General features: G+C 44.1%; 1 protein-coding gene across 1 annotated transcript; it reads right to left on the bottom strand.

The window, feature by feature from the left end:
- Nucleotides 1–1,362: 1,362 nt before the first annotated feature.
- LOC102287067 (2-acylglycerol O-acyltransferase 2-like) lies at nucleotides 1,363–19,875 on the bottom strand. Its single transcript, XM_070383160.1, has 6 exons — nucleotides 19,785–19,875; nucleotides 14,613–14,791; nucleotides 4,167–4,368; nucleotides 3,673–3,847; nucleotides 2,172–2,371; nucleotides 1,363–1,517 (listed from the first exon to the last, which is right to left on the bottom strand). Exons 1-6 carry the CDS (start codon nucleotides 19,873–19,875, stop codon nucleotides 1,363–1,365), a joined length of 1,002 nt encoding a protein of 333 aa, XP_070239261.1.
- Nucleotides 19,876–20,995: the final 1,120 nt, after the last annotated feature.

Consider the following 20,995-nt stretch of genomic DNA (forward strand, 5'->3'; position numbering starts at 1 on the left):
TGAGGTTTAAAAAGGATCTGACTTGCAAAGTCACTGAAAAGGGCTGGCCCAGGCTTAGACCCAAATTTACATTCATAAAATAATCCCACCTCCATTTGTACATATTGGCGTGATTAGCTTCTGGAAGGAAAAGAACTTGCTTTCCTACTCTAGACGTGAGAGTTCACAGTACTGGCCCTACCCTACCATCCTGTCCCTCACTCATGATGTGTGTCGCAGACCCAGTGACTCAGAATTCGTCTCATCAGAGGCATGTCCCTGTCTGCCCTGCTTGCGGTCACAGAACACTCACTCCTCATGTTCCTTCTCTGGCTGGTCTGCCCTGTGTCTGCACATAGCCTCCCCCTTGTCTCCCACAGAACAGGGCAGAGGTGGTAAGTTGGAGCTGACTGGTCAGGGAGGAATAGGTAACATGCCACTCTCTGGCCCATCTGAGCCACCATCTGGGAAGGGGACACAGGGCAGCAGGGCTGCAGGGCCAGACTGGGATTAAATGGGAGGCTTTGACCAGTGCTCCCAGTTGGGGATTAGGGTGGAGGAAAAGAAGACTGAATCAATCCTTTCATTGATGAATTGACATTTATGGAGCTCCTTTCTATGTCAAGGTCAAGGCTGAAGTTACAAATGAGGAGTAGTGGCCACATCGTGGAGCTCTCAGCCCATGTGACATCACAGTTGAGGTCAGAGGTCATCACAGTCCCTTGGGGAAACTGAGGCTCAGACAGAGGGTGAAGAGGTCTGCCCCTGGTCACTCAATCCAGTGACAGAGCTCAAGCCTCTTTCCCTACTTCCCGGCCCTTCTGGCTGGCACTCGGGCTCAGAGGATTCAGAAACTCAAAAGTGCAAGGATAAGTCAGGGGGGTGTGGCCTCACCCTCCTCTTCATCTCAGGGAGGGAGGAGCTGAGACAGGCAGGTTGCAGGATGGAGGCGCTTGTATGAGAAAGAATTGCAGCTGGGGGCTGCTTCTGTGCTGTCACTCAAGGCAAAGGAAAAGAAACCTGCCAAATGGAGCTGCTCTTGTCCTGCCCATTGAGTGACAGGACCACAGAGGATGGAGAAATAGACATCATTCTCTCCAAGCATCTCTTCCATTTCTCAAGTGGGCAGAACCAAGGAGAGGGCCCACTACAGAGGAGTCAGTGCAGGAGAGCAAATCACTGATGCCAGAGTCTGGTCTCCTTTGCCACAGAACTAGCTGTGACCCAGGGCCTGGCATGGGGTGGAGATGCAAGAATCAGTGAAGGCTCTGGAGATGTGTTCAACAGACACCTCCAGGAAACCTTCTGGGATCACAGCACCTCCCTCCATCCTCCCTAATGCCAGCCCTGCCCTTTGGGGCAGCCCCTCCTCTGGAGAGGTACTCAGCATAACTCCAAATGTTGGTCTTTTGGGACATTGTACTTGAGCTTGTGGGCTTCGAAGATGTTGCTCAGCTCCTTCATGTAGCGCTGGTGCAGCCTGTCCACCTCCTCCTGGGAGGGATGTGGTGTCTTCTGCACTTCGATGGGCTTCCCCACTGCAAGACACAGAGCTGAGTGGTGGCCCAGAGCAAGGAGAAATGTCTGAATAGCTGAAGAGATCCTGCTAAGTCCATGCACTAAAGCCCATGCCCATTATTTAAAGGAAAATTCCTCAGGCTCTCATTCACAGCCTGCTGATTGCTATTTTATGCACAATACTAACAGACTTGGAATTCCCTTCTCTTGTATTCACCTTCTCCGATTCTCCTTTCAGAATCAAACCCTCCTCTCTGGCATAATAAAAGTCAAGTAGATTCTGATTCAAGTTTCAACATCCTTACTCAAGGGCAGGGTGATCTTTTGGAAGTGATTTACTTTCTCTGAGTCTACATTCACCATTGATAAAATGGGGATGATAGTCCCTGCCTCAAAAGTTGTTGGGAAAACTGAGCAGTTGCTTGTAAGGAGCCAGTGCAGTCCCTGCCACACAGTAGGTGCTCAGAAATCAGCAGTGGAGAATGGTCTGTTTATCTTAGTTAGAGTTCCCTCCCCAGACTGCTTTACATTGACCTGTGTGTCTGTTTCTCAATCTAGAACATGAGTTCCATGAGATCAAGAATGTGTCTGGCCTTTGTCCACATCCCTTTGAAGCACAAGCCCAAGCCCCTTGTTGTGCAGCCCTTCCCCTCCCAGCCCAGGTCTAGGCTCACCAACAGTGGTGATGGGCCGGCGGTAGGGCATAAAACCAAAGCTGTACTGGAAGACTCCACGGCCATAGAAGAGCGGGATGGAGAATCTCGTGGTCTTTAGAAGTTGGTCCTGGAACCAGTGCAGCCAGGAGCCAGGAGAGTTCTCAACCTGGTCAAATATGTCATTCTCCCCAAAGGAGAAGATCGGCACCAGAGCTGCCCTAGAGGGAGACAGGAGAGAGGGCGTGTGGAGGGGCAAGAAGGCACAAGCTGGTCACCCAACTTCCCTCAGGGACCTATGAACAGAAACTCAAGCACAGGACAGAGCCCTGGACCAAAAGTAGGAGGCCTCAGGTGTCTCCCAGACCTGCCATGGTTTATGATTTCAGGCAGGTCATGGCTCCTCTGAGGGCCACCAACTGGCAGTGGGATTGTTACCGAGTACAAGCTCTGCTTGCTGAAAGATAGGCCAATGAATCTGAGATGTACTGTTGGGATGAGGAATTGACTTTTTCAGGAGCTGGCTGACTGAGAAGATGGCAGGCTAGCACCTCAAAATAACCATCTTGTCAGGGCCTGGTTGCCAGGTTCTTTTATGGATCAGAGATGGGGAGGAGGTGAGGAAACAAAGTAGAAATACTATTTGATCCTTGCAAACATCCCCTAGAATGGTAAATTTCAGGTAGGGGAATGTGTTAGCTTCACTTGCTTGCAATCCTTCACAGGTGGGTGGCCCAGGTTATCTCCCTTAGGCAGGCCATTATGTGGGCCTACACTAACAAAGTGTAGTTTTCATTCCAATCCCAAAGAAAGGCAATGCCAAGGAATGTTAAAACTACCACACAATTGCACTCATCTCACACACTAGCAAAGTAATGCTAGCTAGAGGATGGATGGCACGCCGACTTAATGGACATGAGTTTGAACAAGCTCTGGGAGTTTGTGATAGACAGGGAAGCCTGGCTTGCTGCAACCCATGGGATCGCAAAGGGTTGAACACAACTGAGTGACTTAACTGAACACCAACAAAAGCTGCAAGATGAGGGTCTAAGGCACAGAAGCAGATCCAGCATAAATTCAAAATTAACCCTTCCCAGTTACATGACAGGGAGACCAGAATACTGCCGAGAAACATCACAGGTATAAAACAACTGCAAAATTTCTGGAAAAATATCTTCGGCTCTGGCTTGTTTCTATTCTTCACAGATGTTTCAAGATGAGAGACAGCTCTAAGCTATGCCCCAAACTCCATTCCCCAAATTCCCTAGGTCTCAAATGTAACACAAGCTTTCAGCAATATAATCCATGAGACTTAATGCTTTAGTCACAAAATCTTTCTTCTAGAATCATCTCTGGGTATTTGAGCATGAAACAGTACATCGGTCACCAAGACAGACTCTTCATTGTCAGTGGATTGTGACTCTCCTTGCCAAAATAGAATCTGCATTTGCCTCGGCAGTCTTGCCTCCAAAATACAATCCTTGCCAATCTCCAGCTAAACTCTGAACCCTCTTCCTGATACCCATGTATCAGGGCGAGCCTGATGAAGCCTTTGCGGTTCCGCAGGACCAGCTTGTAGGCTCCAGGCCTGCCATTCAGTGCTTCCTTGACGCCCCCAACAATGATGAACAGCAGGTTGCCACCTCCTTTCCTGCTCAGAATGTGAGCAGCACTCTCCTTGTCTGCTGAGACCAGCCCTGGGGAGAAAGGAAGATAGTCACATACAGTGTAAAGGAGGCAAGGATGGTTCAGGAGTATGTGGCCTGGGTTCTACTCTAGACCTCAGCTGGGAGTTCCCTGATGACAAGCACTGAGTGTTATCCCTTTGCCCAACTCTCTCGCCACGGTCATCACTGAGCACAGAACTGTGGGAAATGCTTCTTTGGGTCTTATCTCCTTGTCTACCACACATTCACTTGGAAGAAATACAGAACATTTGACCACCCTCCTTAAAATCCCTCGTCATGCCTTCAGCCCTCACAAAATTCCTGGGATACCTGGAGTAGGAGGACCCACCCACTGACATGATGTAATCCCTGAAGAAAGGGAACCAGAACCACATGTTCAGCATCATCAAATGTGAGCAGATGCCTGGGAAAACTGAGAAGCCCATGCCCTCCGTGCACAAGTTGGTAAAAGCTCCAATCACCCCCATTCCATGAGGGTGGAAGCCAGTGAGGTAGTTCTGGGAGGGGTCCAGCTCAGTGGTCTTGACCAGCTGAAGGAACAGCAATCTGGTGAATCAGAGCTTCATCTTGTGCCCTTGCTGGTCCACCTGCTGACTTTCTGTGCTGACCTCTTTTATGTGCTCCTTGTGCCCAAGTGCTTTCTCACACCCATGTGAGTGTCCTGAGATTAGGGACAGCCTGTCTGAATATCCTTGTTCCTGTTGCAGGCCTGGAGCAGAGGAGATGCTCTGGGAGAACATGGAATGAAGAGGGAGAGAATGGACCCATGAATGGATGAAGCTGATACAGCCTACAAGGGGAGGAAGAGCCCCTGCACAAGGCAGAGGCAAGACTCCTGGGAGGGTGACGGGGACACAAACCCCTGTGCCACATGAAGGGAGACTTTATCCCAGGCAGAGCCCGCACAGAATGAAGGAACCATCGCAGGAGGGGGTGAGCATCTCTCCAAGAACAGTGGCAGCTGGAGTTCAGTCCTGGGTGGAGGGCTGACACCTGAATCCCTGTGACTCAGTGTAAGAGACCCCAGTGTGCTGTGAAGTGGGGGCAGAGAAGAGGGGCACAAGTCCCTAGTGATGGGAGGGGAGGGCTCAGGGAGGTATCCTGCCAAGTCTGCAGCACTTCCTAACACCTGGTCACAGCCTGCCCGCAGCACTGCATCCCTGCTCAGGCTTTGGTCTGGGTAGATACTGCTGCTCCAGGATATGAAATCTTCCCATAGAAACCCAGCTCCTGGACTGAACTTCAGCATGAGGTGGAGGCAGCTTTTCCTGGGGAAAATATTACCTGATTCTCCACCAGTAGCTGCTCAGGAAGCCCATAGGGTGTGTTTAGCAAGCTCCAATGCTCAGACATAGTCTCTTAATTTCACTAGAAACTACCATTAGGTGGCAGCTCTAGAGTAAGAGTCATAGAGTGCAAAGACTTGTGATGTGGAGTAGCTGCAGTAGAGTTGTTAGGACAAGGAATGTCGCTTGCTGCGTTCAAGCCAGCAGACACTGTAGCTGCCACTGACAATGGGGCTTGAAAGGAATTCAGGATGGAGGAAGATAGGATACTGGTCATAGACAGTGAGGATGCACATCAAAGGAACAATTGCAGTGAGCCCAGATTTTGCATCTCTCCATGTGTAGAAAACCATTAATATCATTACTGAGTTTGCTCTTTGACTGGCATTAATCTTCTGATGATTAACTACATGCTTTTTTTTTTCCTCAGCAAAACCCTGTAAATCCTGACTTCTCCCTTGCCTTTTGGAACAGCTCCTCAGAGATTACTGAGAGGCTATCTCCTGACTACTGTCCTTAGTAAGGTCTCAGAACAAAGCCCCTCATAACTTTTAGGTTGTGCATATCTTTTCAGTAGACAGCAGAGACTCCCTGGCCCCCTACCTCCTGCCACCTTAAGATTTCTGCAAGGCCTGTTCTTCAGGTATGTGGATGACTTGGGAGTTCTTTACCAGTCACAGTGCCACCTGCAGACCTCAGTCCAGGACAGAGGCATCAAATTACATGTCATCTCTCCCTCTGTTTTCTCTGCCTTCTGCAGGTGCTGATGCCAAAGGCCTGCACTGGCCAACAATCCCAAACACTGTGCAGGTGGAATTGTTGCAAATCAGGTTCATTTTCCCAAAATTTCAGTAGTGCCCAACTGACAAAACCTCCAGGGGAGATAGATACCTAGCTAGAGGAGGGACAGAAGAGATGTAGATGAGACAGACACAGAGCCATGCCACACAATTTTTCTGCCAGAGATGCAGTTGACAGCAGCTCCAGGTGTGAAATAGAGCCAGAGAGCAGCTCCAAGTGTGAAAAGAGAGCCAGATGCTGTCCTTAGAAGCCCCAGGATCACCTGATGTCTTATGGAATCCACACAACCCAATGAGGTATGTGGCAGCATTCCCACTTTACACATGAAGAAATCGAGGCTCAGAGAGCATGTGTAACTCACCTAAAGTCATACAGCTGGCATGTTGCAGACCCTGTATTAGAACCTTTGATGTCCACCTTCAGACATCGAATACGCGTCTTCAGACATCAAATACGCAGAAGACTATACATTCTTCTCTCCTGTGTCCTAAGGAAAGCCACTTGTCCCTGCCTGGCACTTCTCTGTGTCCCAAATGCACTCCCCTTCCTGTCCCCACTGGACAATTAACCATCACAGCTGCTTACATCCAAGGGTTTAGTCTGTCTGAGATTTAGGAAAGGAACCAAAGATCTGTTCACTCAAATTCAGGGGGCTGTATCACTAAGGACTGATACATGGGGCCAGAGTAAGTATCAAAAATCAACATGAGGTACCCAGGAGGAGCTAAGATGGCGGAGGAGTAGGACGGGGAGAACACTTTCTCCCCCACAAATTCATCAGAAGAACATTTAAACGCTGAATAAATTCCACAAAACAACTTCTGAATGCCGGCAGAGGACATCAGGCACCCAGAAAAGCAACCCAAGTCTTCGAAAGGAGGTAGGAAAAAATATAAAAGACAAAAAAAGAGACAAAAGAGGGAGGGACGGAGTTCCATCCCGGGAAGGGAGTCTTAAAAAGAGAGAAGTTTCCAAACACCAGGAAACCTTCTCACTGCCAAATCTGTGCCGAGCCTTGGAAGCACAGAGGGCAACATAACAGGGAGGAAAAATAAATAAACAATTAAAACCCACAGATTGTGAGCCCTACGGTAACTCCCCCAGTGGAGAAGCAGCGCAGACGCCTGCATCTGCCATTAGCAAGCGGGGGCTGGGCAGGGAGGCGCAGCGTGGGTTGCATCGCAAGAATCTGGCCTGAATACCCCAAGCGCTATCTGAGCGAAATAATTTGGGCTAGCAAACCAGACTGTGGGATATCTACCACGCGAAAAGCCAGCCCTAACCTAAGACACCGCCAGGCCCGTGCATGGAACAAAGGACTGAACAGAGATAGCCGGCTGCAGACCATCCCCCTCCGGTGACAGGCAGCCAGAGCCGGAAGGGGGCAATCGCAGCCCCAGAGAGACATTATCTATAAAACTGTAAGCAGGCTCCTTTGCTAACTAAAACTTCTTGGGGGTCTGGATGGTCAACATCTGCCTGAGAAGGTGCACCGGTTGTACACCTAGACAACCGAGCGGCGGGGAGGCGATAAGTCGCAGCAATCGTGCTCGCCAAACACCTCATCACCTGAGCTGCTCGGACCTGGGAAGGGCACAAAACACAGGCCCAACCAAGTCTGCACCTCTGAGGACTACCCGAGTGCCAGAACCTGAGCGGCTTGGACCTGGGAGGTGCAGGCAGCCCAGGGCCGGCCACAGATGGTTCCCGGTGGAGCAACCTAGAGCCTGAGCAGTGTGGGCAGGGAGGCTACACGCGCAGTGAGCGGGGGCAGACCCAGTGTGGCTGAGGCACTGCGAGCACACGCCAGTGTTATTTGTTTGCAGCATCCCTCCCTCCCTCCCCACAGCGCAACTGAACAAGTGAGCCTAAAAAAAAAAAAAAAAAAAAGTGTCCTCCAACGTCTCCTTTGTGTCAGGGTGGAAACCAGACACTGAAGAGACCAGCAAACAGAAGAAGCTATAACAGAGGGAACCACCTTGGAAGCTACAGGCAATAGATTAAAACCCTGTGGTTAGTACCAACTACATAGGAAGGGGCCTATAGATCTTGAGAAATATGTCGGACCAAGGAACTAGCCAAAAATGAACTGAACCCACAATACTCACAACAAAACCAGAGAAAGTCCTAGATATATTTTTACTATTTTTATGATCATTCTTTCTTTCTTTCTTTCTTTTTTTAATTAAAAAAATTTTTTTTACATCCTCTATTATCCCTTTAATTTTCACTTTTATAACCTATTACTTTGCAAAAAAAGAGAGACCCTATTTTTTTTTAATGCAAACTTCACATATACATTTTTTATAATTTTTTTGACCTTGTTTTTTTTCTTCTTCTTCTTCTTTTCTTTAACATTGTATTTTTGAAATTCCAAACTCTACTCTAGATTTTTAATTTTAGCTTTTTGGTATTTGTTATCAATTTTGTACCTATAGTTTTTTTTAATAAATTCTGTGACTTTTTTCCCCCTCTGTTTCTTTCTCTTCTTCTTTTATATAACATTGTATATCTGAAATTCCAAACTCTACCCTAGATTTTTAATTTATGCTTTTTGGTATTTGTTATCAATTTTGTACCTGTATTTTCTTTATAATTTTTGCGACTTTGTTTGTTTTTGTTTGTTTGTTTTTCTCTCTTTCTTTTTCTTCTCCTTTTTTTTAACATTGTATTTTTGAAATTCCAAACTCTACTCTAGATTTTTAACTTTTGCTTTTTGGTATTAGGTATCAATTTTGTACCTATATTTTCTTTATAATTTTCGTGACCTTGTTTGTTTTTGTCTGTTCATTTTTTCTCTCTTTCTTTTCCTTCTTCTTATCTTTTTTTTTTTAGGGCAATATAAATACATTTATTTATTTCTTGAAAGTGAAGTCGCTCAGTCGTGTCCGACTCTTTGCGACCCCATGGACTGTAGCCCACCAGGTTCCTCTGTCCATGGGATTTCCCAGGCAAGAATACTGGAGTGGGTTGCCATTTCCTTCTCCATCTTCTTATCTTTGACATCGTATTTTTGAAATTCCAAACTCTACTCTAGATTTTTAATTTTTGCTTTTATGTATCTGTTACCAATTTTGTACCTTTAAGAACCCAATCTTCAGTACCCATTTTTCACTAGGGAGTGAGATTACTGGCTTGACTGCTCTCTCTCCCTTTGGACTCTCCTAAGACACCAGGTCACCTGTGTCTCCTCCCTAACCCCTCTGTACTCTACCCAACTCTGAATTTCTGTGTGTTCCAGACGGTGGAGAACACTTAGGGAACTGATTACTGGCTGGATCTGTCTCCCTCCTTTTCATTCCCCCCTTTTATCCTCCTGGCCACCTCTGTCTCCTTCCTCCTTTTCTCTTCTCTGTATAACTCTGTGAACATCTCTGAGCGGTCCATTTGTGGAGTGCACATAAGGAAGTGATTACTGGCTAGCCCACTCTCTCCTCTATTGATTCCACCTCATCTCATTCGGGTCACCTCTAACTCCCTCCTCCCTCTTCTCTTCTCCATGTAATACTGTGAACCTCTCTGGGTGACCCTCACGGTAGAGAAACTTTTCATCTTTAACGTAGATGTTTTATCAGTGGTGCTGTATAGAAGGAGAAGTTTTGAAACTACTGTAAAAATAAGACCGATAACTGGAAGCAGGAGGCTTAAGTCCAAACCCTAACTCCAGGGAACTCCTGACTCCAAGGAACATTAATTGACCCATCAAACGCCTCCATACCTACACTGAAACCAAGTACCACACAAGGGCCAACAAGTTCCAGGGCAAGACATACCAAGCAAATTCTCCAGCAACAAAGGAACACAGCCCTGAGCTTCAAGACACAGGCTGCCCAAAGTCACCCCAAAACCATAGACATCTCATAACTCATTACTGGACACTTCATTGCACTCCAGAGAGAAGAAATACAGCTCCACCCACCAGAACACCGACACAAGCTTCCCTAACCAGGAAACCTTGACAAGCCACCTGTACAAATCCACACACAGCAAGGAAACGCCACAATAAAGAGAACTCCACAAACTGCCAGAATACAGAAAGGACACTCCAAACTCAGCAATTTAAACAAGATAAAGAGACAGAGGAATACCCAGCAGATAAAGGAACAGGATAAATGCCCACCAAACCAAACAAAAGAGGAAGAGATAGGGAATCTACCTGATAAAGAATTCTGAATAATGATAGTGACATTGATCCAAAATCTTGAAATCAAAATGGAATCACAGATAAATAGCCTGGAGACAAGGATTGAGAAGATGCAAGAAAGGTTTAACAAGGACCTAGAAGAAATAAAAGAGAGTCAATATATAATGAATAATGCAATAAATGAAATTAAAAACACTCTGGAGGCAACAAATAGTAGAATAACAGAGGCAGAAGATAGGATTAGTGGATTAGAAGATAGAATGGTAGAAATAAATGAATCAGAGAGGATAAAAGAAAAACGAATTAAAAGAAATGAGGACAATCTCAGAGACCTCCAGGACAATATTAAACGCTACAACATTGAATCATAGGGTCCCAGAAGAAGAAGACAAAAAGAAAGATCATGAGAAAATACTTGAGGAGATAATAGTTGAAAACTTCCCTAAAATGGGGAAGGAAATAATCACCCAAGTCCAAGAAACCCAGAGAGTCCCAAACAGGATAAACCCAAGGCAAAACACCCCAAGACACATATTAATCAAATTAACAAAGATCAAACACAAAGAACAAATATTAAAAGCAGCAAGGGAAAAACAACAAATAACACACAAGGGAATTCCCATAAGGATAACAGCTGATCTTTCAATAGAAACTCTTCAAGCCAGGAGGGAATGGCAAGACATACTTAAAGTGATGAAAGAAAATAACCTACAGCCCAGATTATTGTACCCAGCAAGGATCTCATTCAAATATGAAGGAGAAATCAAAAGCTTTTCAGACAAGCAAAAGCTGAGAGAATTCTGCACCACCAAACCAGCTCTCCAACAAATACTAAAGGATATTCTCTAGACAGGAAACACAAAAATGGTGTATAAATTCAAACCCAAAACCATAAAGTAAATGGCAACGGGATCATTCTTATCAGTAATTACCTTAAACGTAAATGGGTTGAATGCCCCAACCAAAAGACAAAGACTGGCTGAATGGATACAAAAACAAGACCCCTACATATGTTGTGTACAGGAGACCCACCTCAAAACAGGGGACACATACAGACTGAAAGTGAAGGGCTGGAAAAAGATTTTCCATGCAAATAGGGACCAAAAGAAAGCAGGAGTAGCAATACTCATATCAGATAAAATAGACTTTAAAAACAAAGGCTGTGAAAAGAGACAAAGATGGTCACTACATAATGATCAAAGGATCAATCCAAGAAGAAGATATAACAATTATAAATATATATGCACCCAACACGGGAGCACCGCAATATGTAAGACAAATGCTAACAAGTATGAAAAGAGAAATTAACAATAACACAATAATAGTGGGAGACTTTAATACCCCACTCACACCTATGGATAGATCAACTAAACAGAAAATTAACAAGGAAACACAAACTTTAAATGATACAATAGACCAGTTAGATCTAATTGATACCTATAGGACATTTCATTCCAAAACAATGAATTTCACCTTTTTCTCAAGCGCACATGGAACCTTCTCCAGGATAGGTCACATCCTGGGCCATAAATCTAGCCTTGGTAAATTCAAAAAAATAGAAATCATTCCAAGCATCTTTTCTGACCACAATGCAGTAAGATTAGATCTCAATTACAGGAGAAAAACTATTAAAAATTCCAACATATGGAGGCTGAACAACACGCTGCTGAATAACCAACAAATCACAGAAGAAATCAAAATTTGCATAGAAACGAATGAAAACGAAAACACAACACCCCCAAACCTGTGGGACACTGTAAAAGCAGTCCTAAGGGGAAAGTTCATAGCAATACAGGCATACCTCAAGAAACAAGAAAAAAGTCAAATAAATAACCTAACTCTACACCTAAAGCAACTAGAAAAGGAAGAAATGAAGAACCCCAGGGTTAGTAGAAGGAAAGAAATCATAAAAATTAGGGCAGAAATAAATGCAAAAGAAACAAAAAAGACCATAGCAAAAATCAACAAAGCCAAAAGCTGGTTCTTTGAAAGGATAAATAAAATTGACAAACCATTAGCCAGACTCATCAAGAAACAAAAGGGAGAAAAATCAAATCAATAAAATTAGAAATGAAAATGGAGAGATCACAACAGACAACACAGAAATACAAAGGATCATAAGAGACTACTATCAACAATTATATGCCAATAAAATGGACAACGTGGAAGAAATGGACAAATTCTTAGAAAAGTACAACTTTCCAAAACTGGACCAGGAAGAAATAGAAACTCTTAACAGACCCATCACAAGCACAGAAATTTAAACTCTAATCAAAAATCTTCCAGCAAACAAAAGCCCAGGTCCAGACGGGTTCACAGCTGAATTCTACCAAAAATTTAGAGAAGAGCTAACACCTATCCTGCTCAAACTCTTCCAGAAAATTGCAGAGGAGGGTAAACTTCCAAACTCATTCTATGAGGCCACCATTACCCTAATACCAAAACCTGATCCCACAAAAAAAGAAAACTACAGGCCAATATCACTGATGAACATAGATGCAAAAATCCTTAACAAAATTCTAGCAATCAGAATCCAACAACACATTAAAAAGATCATACACCATGACCAAGTGGGCTTTATCCCAGGGATGCAAGGATTCTTCAATATCCACAAATCAATCAAATGTAATACACCACATTAACAAATTGAAAAATAAAAACCATATGATTATCTCAATAGATGCAGAGAAAGCCTTTGACAAAATTCAACATCCATTTATGATAAAAAAAAACAAAACCCTCCAGAAAGCAGGAATAGAAGGGACGTACCTCAACATAATAAAAGCTATATATGACAAACCCACAGCAAACATTATTCTCAATGGTGAAAAATTGAAAGCATTTCCTCTAAAGTCAGGAACAAGACAAGGGTGCCCACTCTCACCACTACTATTCAACATAGTTTTGGAAGTTTTGGCCACAGCAATCAGAGCAGAAAAAGAAATAAAAGGAATCCAAATTGGAAAAGAAGAAGTAAAACTCTCACTATTTGCAGATATGATCCTCTACATAGAAAACCCTAAAGACTCCACCAGAAAATTACTAGAAATAATCAATGATTATAGTAAAGTTGCAGGATATAAAATCAACACACAGAAATCCCTTGCATTCTTATACACTAATAATGAGAAAACAGAAAGAGAAATTAAGGAAACAATTCCATTCACCATTGCAACAGAAAGAATAAAATACTTAGGAATATATCTACCTAAAGAAACTAAAGACCTATATATAGAAAACTATAAAACACTGGTGAAAGAAATCAAAGAGGACACTAATAGATGGAGAAATATACCATGTTCATGGATTGGAAGAATCAATATAGTGAAAATGAGTATACTACCCAAAGCAATTTATAGATTCAATGCAATCCCTATCAAGCCACCAACAGTATTCTTCACAGAGCTAGAACAAATCATTTCACAATTTGTATGGAAATGCAAAAAACCTCGAATAGCCAAAGCTATCTTGAGAAAGAAGAATGGAACTGGAGGAATCAACCTACCTGACTTCAGGCTCTACTACAAAGCCACAGTACCATACAAAGACAGTATGGTACTGGCACAAAGACAGAAATATAGATCAATGGAACAAAATAGAAAGCCCAGAGATAAATCCATGCACATATGGACACCTTATCTTTGACAAAGGAGGCAAGAATATACAATGGATTAAAGACAATCTCTTTAACAAGTGGTGCTGGGAAAACTGGTCAACCACTTGTAAAAGAATGAAACTAGAACACTTTCTAACACCATACACAAAAATAAACTCAAAATGGATTAAAGATCTAAACGTATAAAACTATAAAACTATAAAACTCCTAGAGGAGAACATAGGCAAAACACTCTCCAACATACATCACAGCAGGATCCTCTATGACCCACCTCCCAGAATATTGGAAATAAAAACATGAGGTACCCAGAGTCAGAGATCAGAGATTAAGAGATGGGCAGAAGAGGAGTAATCAGACTGTTTTGTGGATCCATGGGAAAACTGAGATTCAGATTGGGCAAAGCTCTGTCCAAAGAAACACAGCATATCAGAGTTGGGGCAGGATATATCCTGAGGGCTGTCTGTTCTGCTTCTATCCTCAAAGCTAATACACAAACGTTAAAAGCAGTAAAAGAACCTGCTCTATATCCTTGCTCACATCTTCCTCCATCTCTGGATGTCAGACTCATCATCTGATAAAGTGTGGTCTAGATGCTGTCTTAAAATGTATGTTTATTACAGATTCCTTCACACCAAACTTAGACTGTTGAGGGATTTACACCTGTCAGATACATAAGTGTGCCTCACTACATGGCCTACAAGGTTCCTCAAATCCTGTTCATTCATCAGTCCTCATAGTGGCCTCACCTCACTGAAGTCGGACAACCATTATCAGACAGAAACTGACTCTTCCTCTAGCCACATAGTGGTGACAGCCCATCACCTGTCTCCCAGCCCAGTATTCTGCTCACTGCACACAGGGTCACACTTCCACATGGACACGTGGGGACGATGGTCCTGACCACTCCCTAGTCAGCCCCTTACTCACCGAGATGGGGAAATAGTCCTTCAGGTACTTCCATATGGTCGCACCTCTTAGGAGAGCACTCTGCCTGCCCCCCCGCCGTGGTGTTGCTCGATCCAGGTACCACCAGATCGCATACAGGATACTGATCATCCAGAATCTTGTGAACAGGAGGCCAATGAAGACTATGTAGCAGACCAAGTCTGGGAAGGGAAGCAGGAACCATTAGTGGTCAGAGGTATGAAGGAACGAGCTCTCCCCATATACCCAGCTCTAGCAACACTGTCCATTCCAGCCCTTCTCCCAGGAGGAAGAGACCAGCTTCCCAAGGTTTCGAGGAGGAGAGAATGCTGTCAACACCACCAGTGTCACATTGAGAGCCTGGATTTGAAACCAATTGGCCTAATTTCAAACTCGCATTGTCCCACTGCACCAGATCGCTTATTCATTTGAGTCTTCCCCCTCCACCTCCTTTTCTCTCTGTAGTCACCAGGTGCTCAATAAAGGCCTAACGGAGATGTGACTGGGTGAACTCTTTCCAGTACTCAATATTTAGAACCCCAGAGAAAAGGTATTCTTTCTACCCAGCCCACTTCCTGTCTACCCCCAGCCCATCTTTCCATAGATAAATCCCACTACATTCCCCCTTTAGTTAAAGTCCCCCCATGACTTCTCATAACTTTGAGGCTCAGCTCAAGCAGCTCAGCCTGAGCTCAAGCTCCCCACTGGTGGCCCAAACCCTCTCTTGTTCCAGTCTCACTCATCACATGCACCTCATGTTCCAGCTACACTAAGCTGCTCAGCTGATACAACTCCCAAGTTCTTTAGTTTTACTGAGCTCTTTCCTTTGCTGCCAGGCCCTGTCCTGCTGAAGGAAGGAGGGAGGAAGAGGGCAACTCATGCCTGGCCTGTTCATCAGGACTGCAGCAGGGCTAGAGACAGCCCCAGTGAGCAATTCCTCCCAGACTTATGATTCTGAGTCCCTTTCACAGGCTAATCCTGGTTTTGACTCAGGGTCAAAAGGTGGTCTTTGGGACTGTCTTTAATCTGATGCCAATGGAGCCTCACTGTTAGAGAATATTGTGTCCTCTCCATTCCATTCCCTCCACTCAACACCTTTTGCTCATACTCTTAAAGAAGTTCATCCTCCACCTGTAGTCTATTTGAAAGTAGGGTAAACCAGGACTATCATTCATAGCCAACTTCCTGGAGGAGGGGACTTTTGACCCAGTCTGAATAGTGCATTGTGGGTGCTAAGTTGCTTCAGTTGTGTCTGACTCTTTGCAACCCTGTGGATTGTAGCCCTCCAGGCTCCACTGTCCATGGGATTCTCCAGGCAAGAATACTGGAGTTAGTTGCCATGCTCTCCTCTAGAGTATCTTCCAGACCCTGGGATCAAACCAGCATCTCCTGTGGCTCCTGCATTGCAGACAGTTTCTTTACTGCTGAGGCACTAGGGAAGCCCAGTCTGAGTACTAGCAAAATGCATAAATCAAAATAGTTTGGGGCTCACAGAGGCTTGCTTTCTTCAGAGCACCTCCAACCTGTCAGGTGCTGGTGGTTAAGCCGTGAACAACGGACAGGAATTCCTGCCCTCCTGGTGCTGGCTTCAGGGTTTGTTTGGAGCACTTTGTTTTGTCCTTTCAATATTAATGATGGTAAAATATGTTTACCATATACTAGTCATCGAAATGACTCTTTGGTAGTTCATTATTTTTTTTAAGTTTTCATTCAGTTCAGTTCAGTTCAGTCTCTCAGTCGTGTCCGACTCTTTGTGACCCCATGAATCGCAGCACACCAGACCTCCCTGCCCATCACCAACTCCTGGAGTTCACTCAAACTCATGTCCATCGAGTCGGTGATGCCATCCAGCCATCTCATCCTCTGTTGTCCCCTTCTCCTCCTGCCTCCAATTCCTCCCAGCATCAGAATCTTTTCCAATGAGTCAGCTCCTCGCATGAGGTGGCCAAAGTACTGGAGTTTCAGCTTCAGCATCAGTCCTTCCAATGAACACCCAGGACTGATCTCCTTTAGGATGGACTGGTTGGATCTCCTTGCAGTCCAAGGGACTCTCAAGAGTCTTCTCCAACACCACAGTTCAAAAGCATCATTTCTTTGGTTCTCAGCTTTCTTCATGGTCCAACTCGAACATCCATACATGACCACTGGAAAAACTATAGCCTTGACTAGATGGACCTTTGTTGGAAAAGTAATGTCTCTGCTTTTTAGAGTATAGTTTATTTACATGTTGTATTAGTTTCAGTCGTATAGGAAAGTAAACCTGTTAAACTCATACACATATTGACTCTGTTTTTTTTTTTAATTTATTCCTTTCCTATACAGATCATTACAGAGCACTGAGTAGAGATCCCTGTGCTTACAGCAGATTCTTGTTGTTATCTATTATATATACAGTAGTGTTGTGAATCTAAATCTCCCAATTTATCCTTTCCCCCTATCCCCTGGTAACCACATGTTTTTTTCTACTTCTGTTTTGTAAATAAGTAAATCTGTATACCTTTTTGATTCTGCATATAAGTGATATCATGTGATATTTGTCTTTCTTTGGCTATCTTCACTCAGTTTGACAATCTCTAGGTTCATACATGTTACTGAAAATGCATTAATTTGTTCCTTTTTATGACTGAGTAATATTCCATTGCCTGTATTATGGCATCTTCTTTATCCATTACTCTAATGGATATTTAGGTGTCTTCCATGTCCTAGCTATTGTAAATGTGCTATTATGAACATTGGGGTGATTCTATCTTTTCAAATTATGGGCTCATGAAAGAGGTCTTATGGAGAACAGTATAGAGATTTCTTATAAAACTATTAAAACACAATAGGACCCAGAAATCCCCCTCCTGGAAATATACATGAAATGATTTTTGAGAGTCAATTTGGTGGCATTAAATTAATTCACATTGTTGTGTAACTATATCAGCCTTTATCTCAGAACTCTTCTTCATCTTCCTAAACTGAACCTCTGTACCCATGAAACAAGAACTTCCATTCAGGTTGAAAGAGAATATAACCAAGTTGTTAATGGCAGTTCATTGTAGGGTAGGATTTGGGGGAAGTCTTTGACTTTTAGAACACACATTTTGTTTGGATGTGTTAAAATAGCATGCATTTGTTTTTCAGACACAAAAAAGAATTTTAAAATGTGGGCATTTCTACTTGATCAGAAAGACACCACCCCCCACCCCCACCCCGCCAATCTAAACATCTCCCTCACTCTGGCCTCACCCTTTAAGTACTGTCAGCAGGCAAAATCCTAACCTGGGTGTATTTTCAGTCCCTAAAGAAAGAAAACACCTTCTTTCCCCTCATAACACCAAGAAGAAAAGATGCAAAACCCCACTTTACTGAGACCCAGAGAGGGTGTTCAGGTTGGCTAACCTCACACAGAAAGCTAGTGGGATGAGTGGTGGTTTCAATTCTACTATCATGTCCATATCATGATCCCAACATTCATTCATTCAACAACATTTAGCAACATCAACTCTTCTAGGAGATGGAGATGCAGATGAGAACAAGACCAACTATTTGAAAGGAGCTTACCTTCCTGCGTGAGTGTGTGAATTCTAGAGAACAGGAAAGAAACAGATTAAACAAGTAACCCACTGGAAAGTGTTTCTTTCTGGGGCCTGAGTCTTCAGTAACAGGTCAGTCTTGTTGACCTTTCTGGCCACATCTTTGCCCCTCCCTAATCACCTTCTCTGTGCCCAGCATGAACCATCTGCTTACTATATGTGCAGTATTTACTGGCCTCCTGGGAAAACTTACTTTCCTGATGGCCTGTACATTCTGCCCTGTAGACTCATCTCCTAATATGTTTGAAAAGAGCCCCTTCTCTCCACCCACTGCCAGTCTCCCTAGACCAGAAATAAGTAATCCTTTTAAAGAGGCAAATTGTAAATATTTCAGACACTGGGGCTCAAGAGGCAATTGGAGGATATTGCATAGGCACAAAATCATTTAAAATGCAAGCATTTAAAATGTAAAAGCCATTCTTTGCTCATGGGCTGTACAAACACAAAAACAATCAGGGGGCTAGTTTTCAATCATGGGTCTATGAGGTGACATCTGATGTAGATTGTGACCTTGTAATTAAGCAAGACCTATGCAGCCTCCTGGAAAAGATCCCTCATGTCCTCTGCCTACCTCTTATTTGTAGAAAATCCTCAGCTTCCTAAGCCTTCACCAAATTTCAAAAATAAAGTTATAAAGAGAAATCATAAACAGAGAAAGAAAACAGTCCCAATCAAGAAAATAAATAACATTTAACCATTCCACAAATTCAAAGATTTTTAGTTTGTTCCCAAGAACCATAGATAATATTGAGACTCATCTTTGAGCGGTTTTGCAGATAGTGAACTCCCAGCAGGTGGAAGAAGTTGCTCACCAGCCCATAGACCTCAGACCAGGGAAACCAGAAGGCTGGTGATGGTGACTCCAAGTTACCTCACCACCAAGCAATCAGACGATTCTCTAGGAGTTGATCATGCACCCAGCATCTCTAGTTCACCCAGTCTTTAGACACCATTCCCTGGTAATCAAAGGGTTTCAGGCATTTTGAGCCTTAACTCTCTGGACTCCTTGACTGGCTCCTGTAATGAAGCCTACACTTTTTTCATCACAACCCAGTGTCCGTATAGGAGCGTTACTGTGTTTACCGCTTCTTCCCACAAGCAGACCCAATCTGATTTGCTAACAGCTGCTCCCTGTCATCTGTCTCCCCCAACACCCCAACACAGAAGATCCGAAAATTACAGCTTGTCTCCCATAGATTGGACTTTGTCACTCCTGTACCTAAAGTTCTCCTGGGGATCCCATTTGTCCTTGAGATAAGGGTCAAGGTACAAGCTACTGTTCCTGGCATCAGAGGGTCTGGATGCCTTTTCTCAGCTGCAATCCTTCTAGCTCCAGGCCCAAGGTTACTTGACTCTCTGTCCTCCTCTGGGAACTCCCAGGTCCCAGGCTGAGCTGAGGTGGGCAGACAGTCAGACACACTCCCGTTGGCAAATCTCCCTCAGGCCACGTGAGCAAGATGTCCCTTATCCCAGGTGATCCCCAGGCACTGAGCTCAGCATCCACCTTAGGACCTGTATCTTTCCCCCATCAATGAACCATGTACACCCAAAGTGGCAGGTGCCCATGGCCTCCCAAATCCATCTCAGCTTTCCTTACACAGGGCCAAGTAAGAGAAGATCAACTGCAGGACCGCGAAGGTCTGCAGTCTGCGTTCCAGTGGCACAGACAAAGGTGCAAACTCCACCATGCTGATTCCTCTGCTTCCTCTGGAGGCTTCTCTGAGCTCTGCTGTGGTCTGAGACACCTGCTGGTTTTTGTTGCTGCCAGAGCTTGTTAAGCATTTGTGGGAGTGCGGGAGACTGTGGGTGGATTTCCAGCCAGCTGTAGAATCTCATTGCACCTACCCTGGCAGGGAGCAGTATCCTAGGTGAAATATTCAAAATCACCTGGCCTCATTAAACTTACAAAGTATTGGAATTTCAGGATCATTTCAAGAATATTCAGGATCAGGATGGACTGGTTGATCTCCTCAAGTACAGAGATAGAGAAGTGCAATGGACTCTTCAGCTTTCTTTATAGTCCATTCTCACATCCATACATTATCTGCCAGATCACCTTGCTTTTCAAATCCTGATTTTCAAGCAATCTGTTGTTCCATCTCCAGTTCTAATTGTTGCTTCTTGACCTGCATACAGGTCAGGAGGTCTGGTATTCCCATCTCTTGGAGAATTTCCCACAGTTTGCTGTGATCCACACAGTCAAAGGCTTTGGCATAGTCAATAAAGCAGAAGTAGGTGTTTCTCTGGAACTTTCTTGCTTTTTTGAGATCCAACAGATGTTGGCAATTTGATCTCTGGTTCCTCTGCCTTTTCTAAATCAAACTTGAACATCTGGCAGTTCACAGTTCATGTACTGCTGAAATCTGGCCTGGAGAATTTTAAGCATTATTTTGAAAGTGTGTGAGATGAGTGCAATTGTGCGGTACTTTGAGTATTCTTTGGCATTGCCTTTCTTTGGGATTGGAATGAAAACTGACCTTTTCCAGTCCTGTGGCCACTCCTGAGTTTTCCAAATTTGTTGACATATTGAGTGCAGCACTTTCACAGCATCATCTTTTAGGATTTGAAATAGCTCTGCTGGAATTCCATCACCTCCACTAGCTTTGTTCGTAGTGATGCTTTCTAAGGCCCACTTGACTTCACATTCCAGGATATCTGGCTCTAGGTGAGTGATCACACCATCGTGATTATCTTGGTCATGAAGATCTTTTTTGTACAGTTCTTTGTCGGGGTCCAGCCCCGGTGGATTCAGGGAATTTGAAGGGGAGATGGCTTCGGCGATCAGGATACGATACCTTTAATTAAATA

Source organism: Bos mutus, chromosome 15, assembly GCF_027580195.1.
Source record: "Bos mutus isolate GX-2022 chromosome 15, NWIPB_WYAK_1.1, whole genome shotgun sequence".
Taxonomy (NCBI): Eukaryota; Metazoa; Chordata; class Mammalia; order Artiodactyla; family Bovidae; genus Bos; species Bos mutus.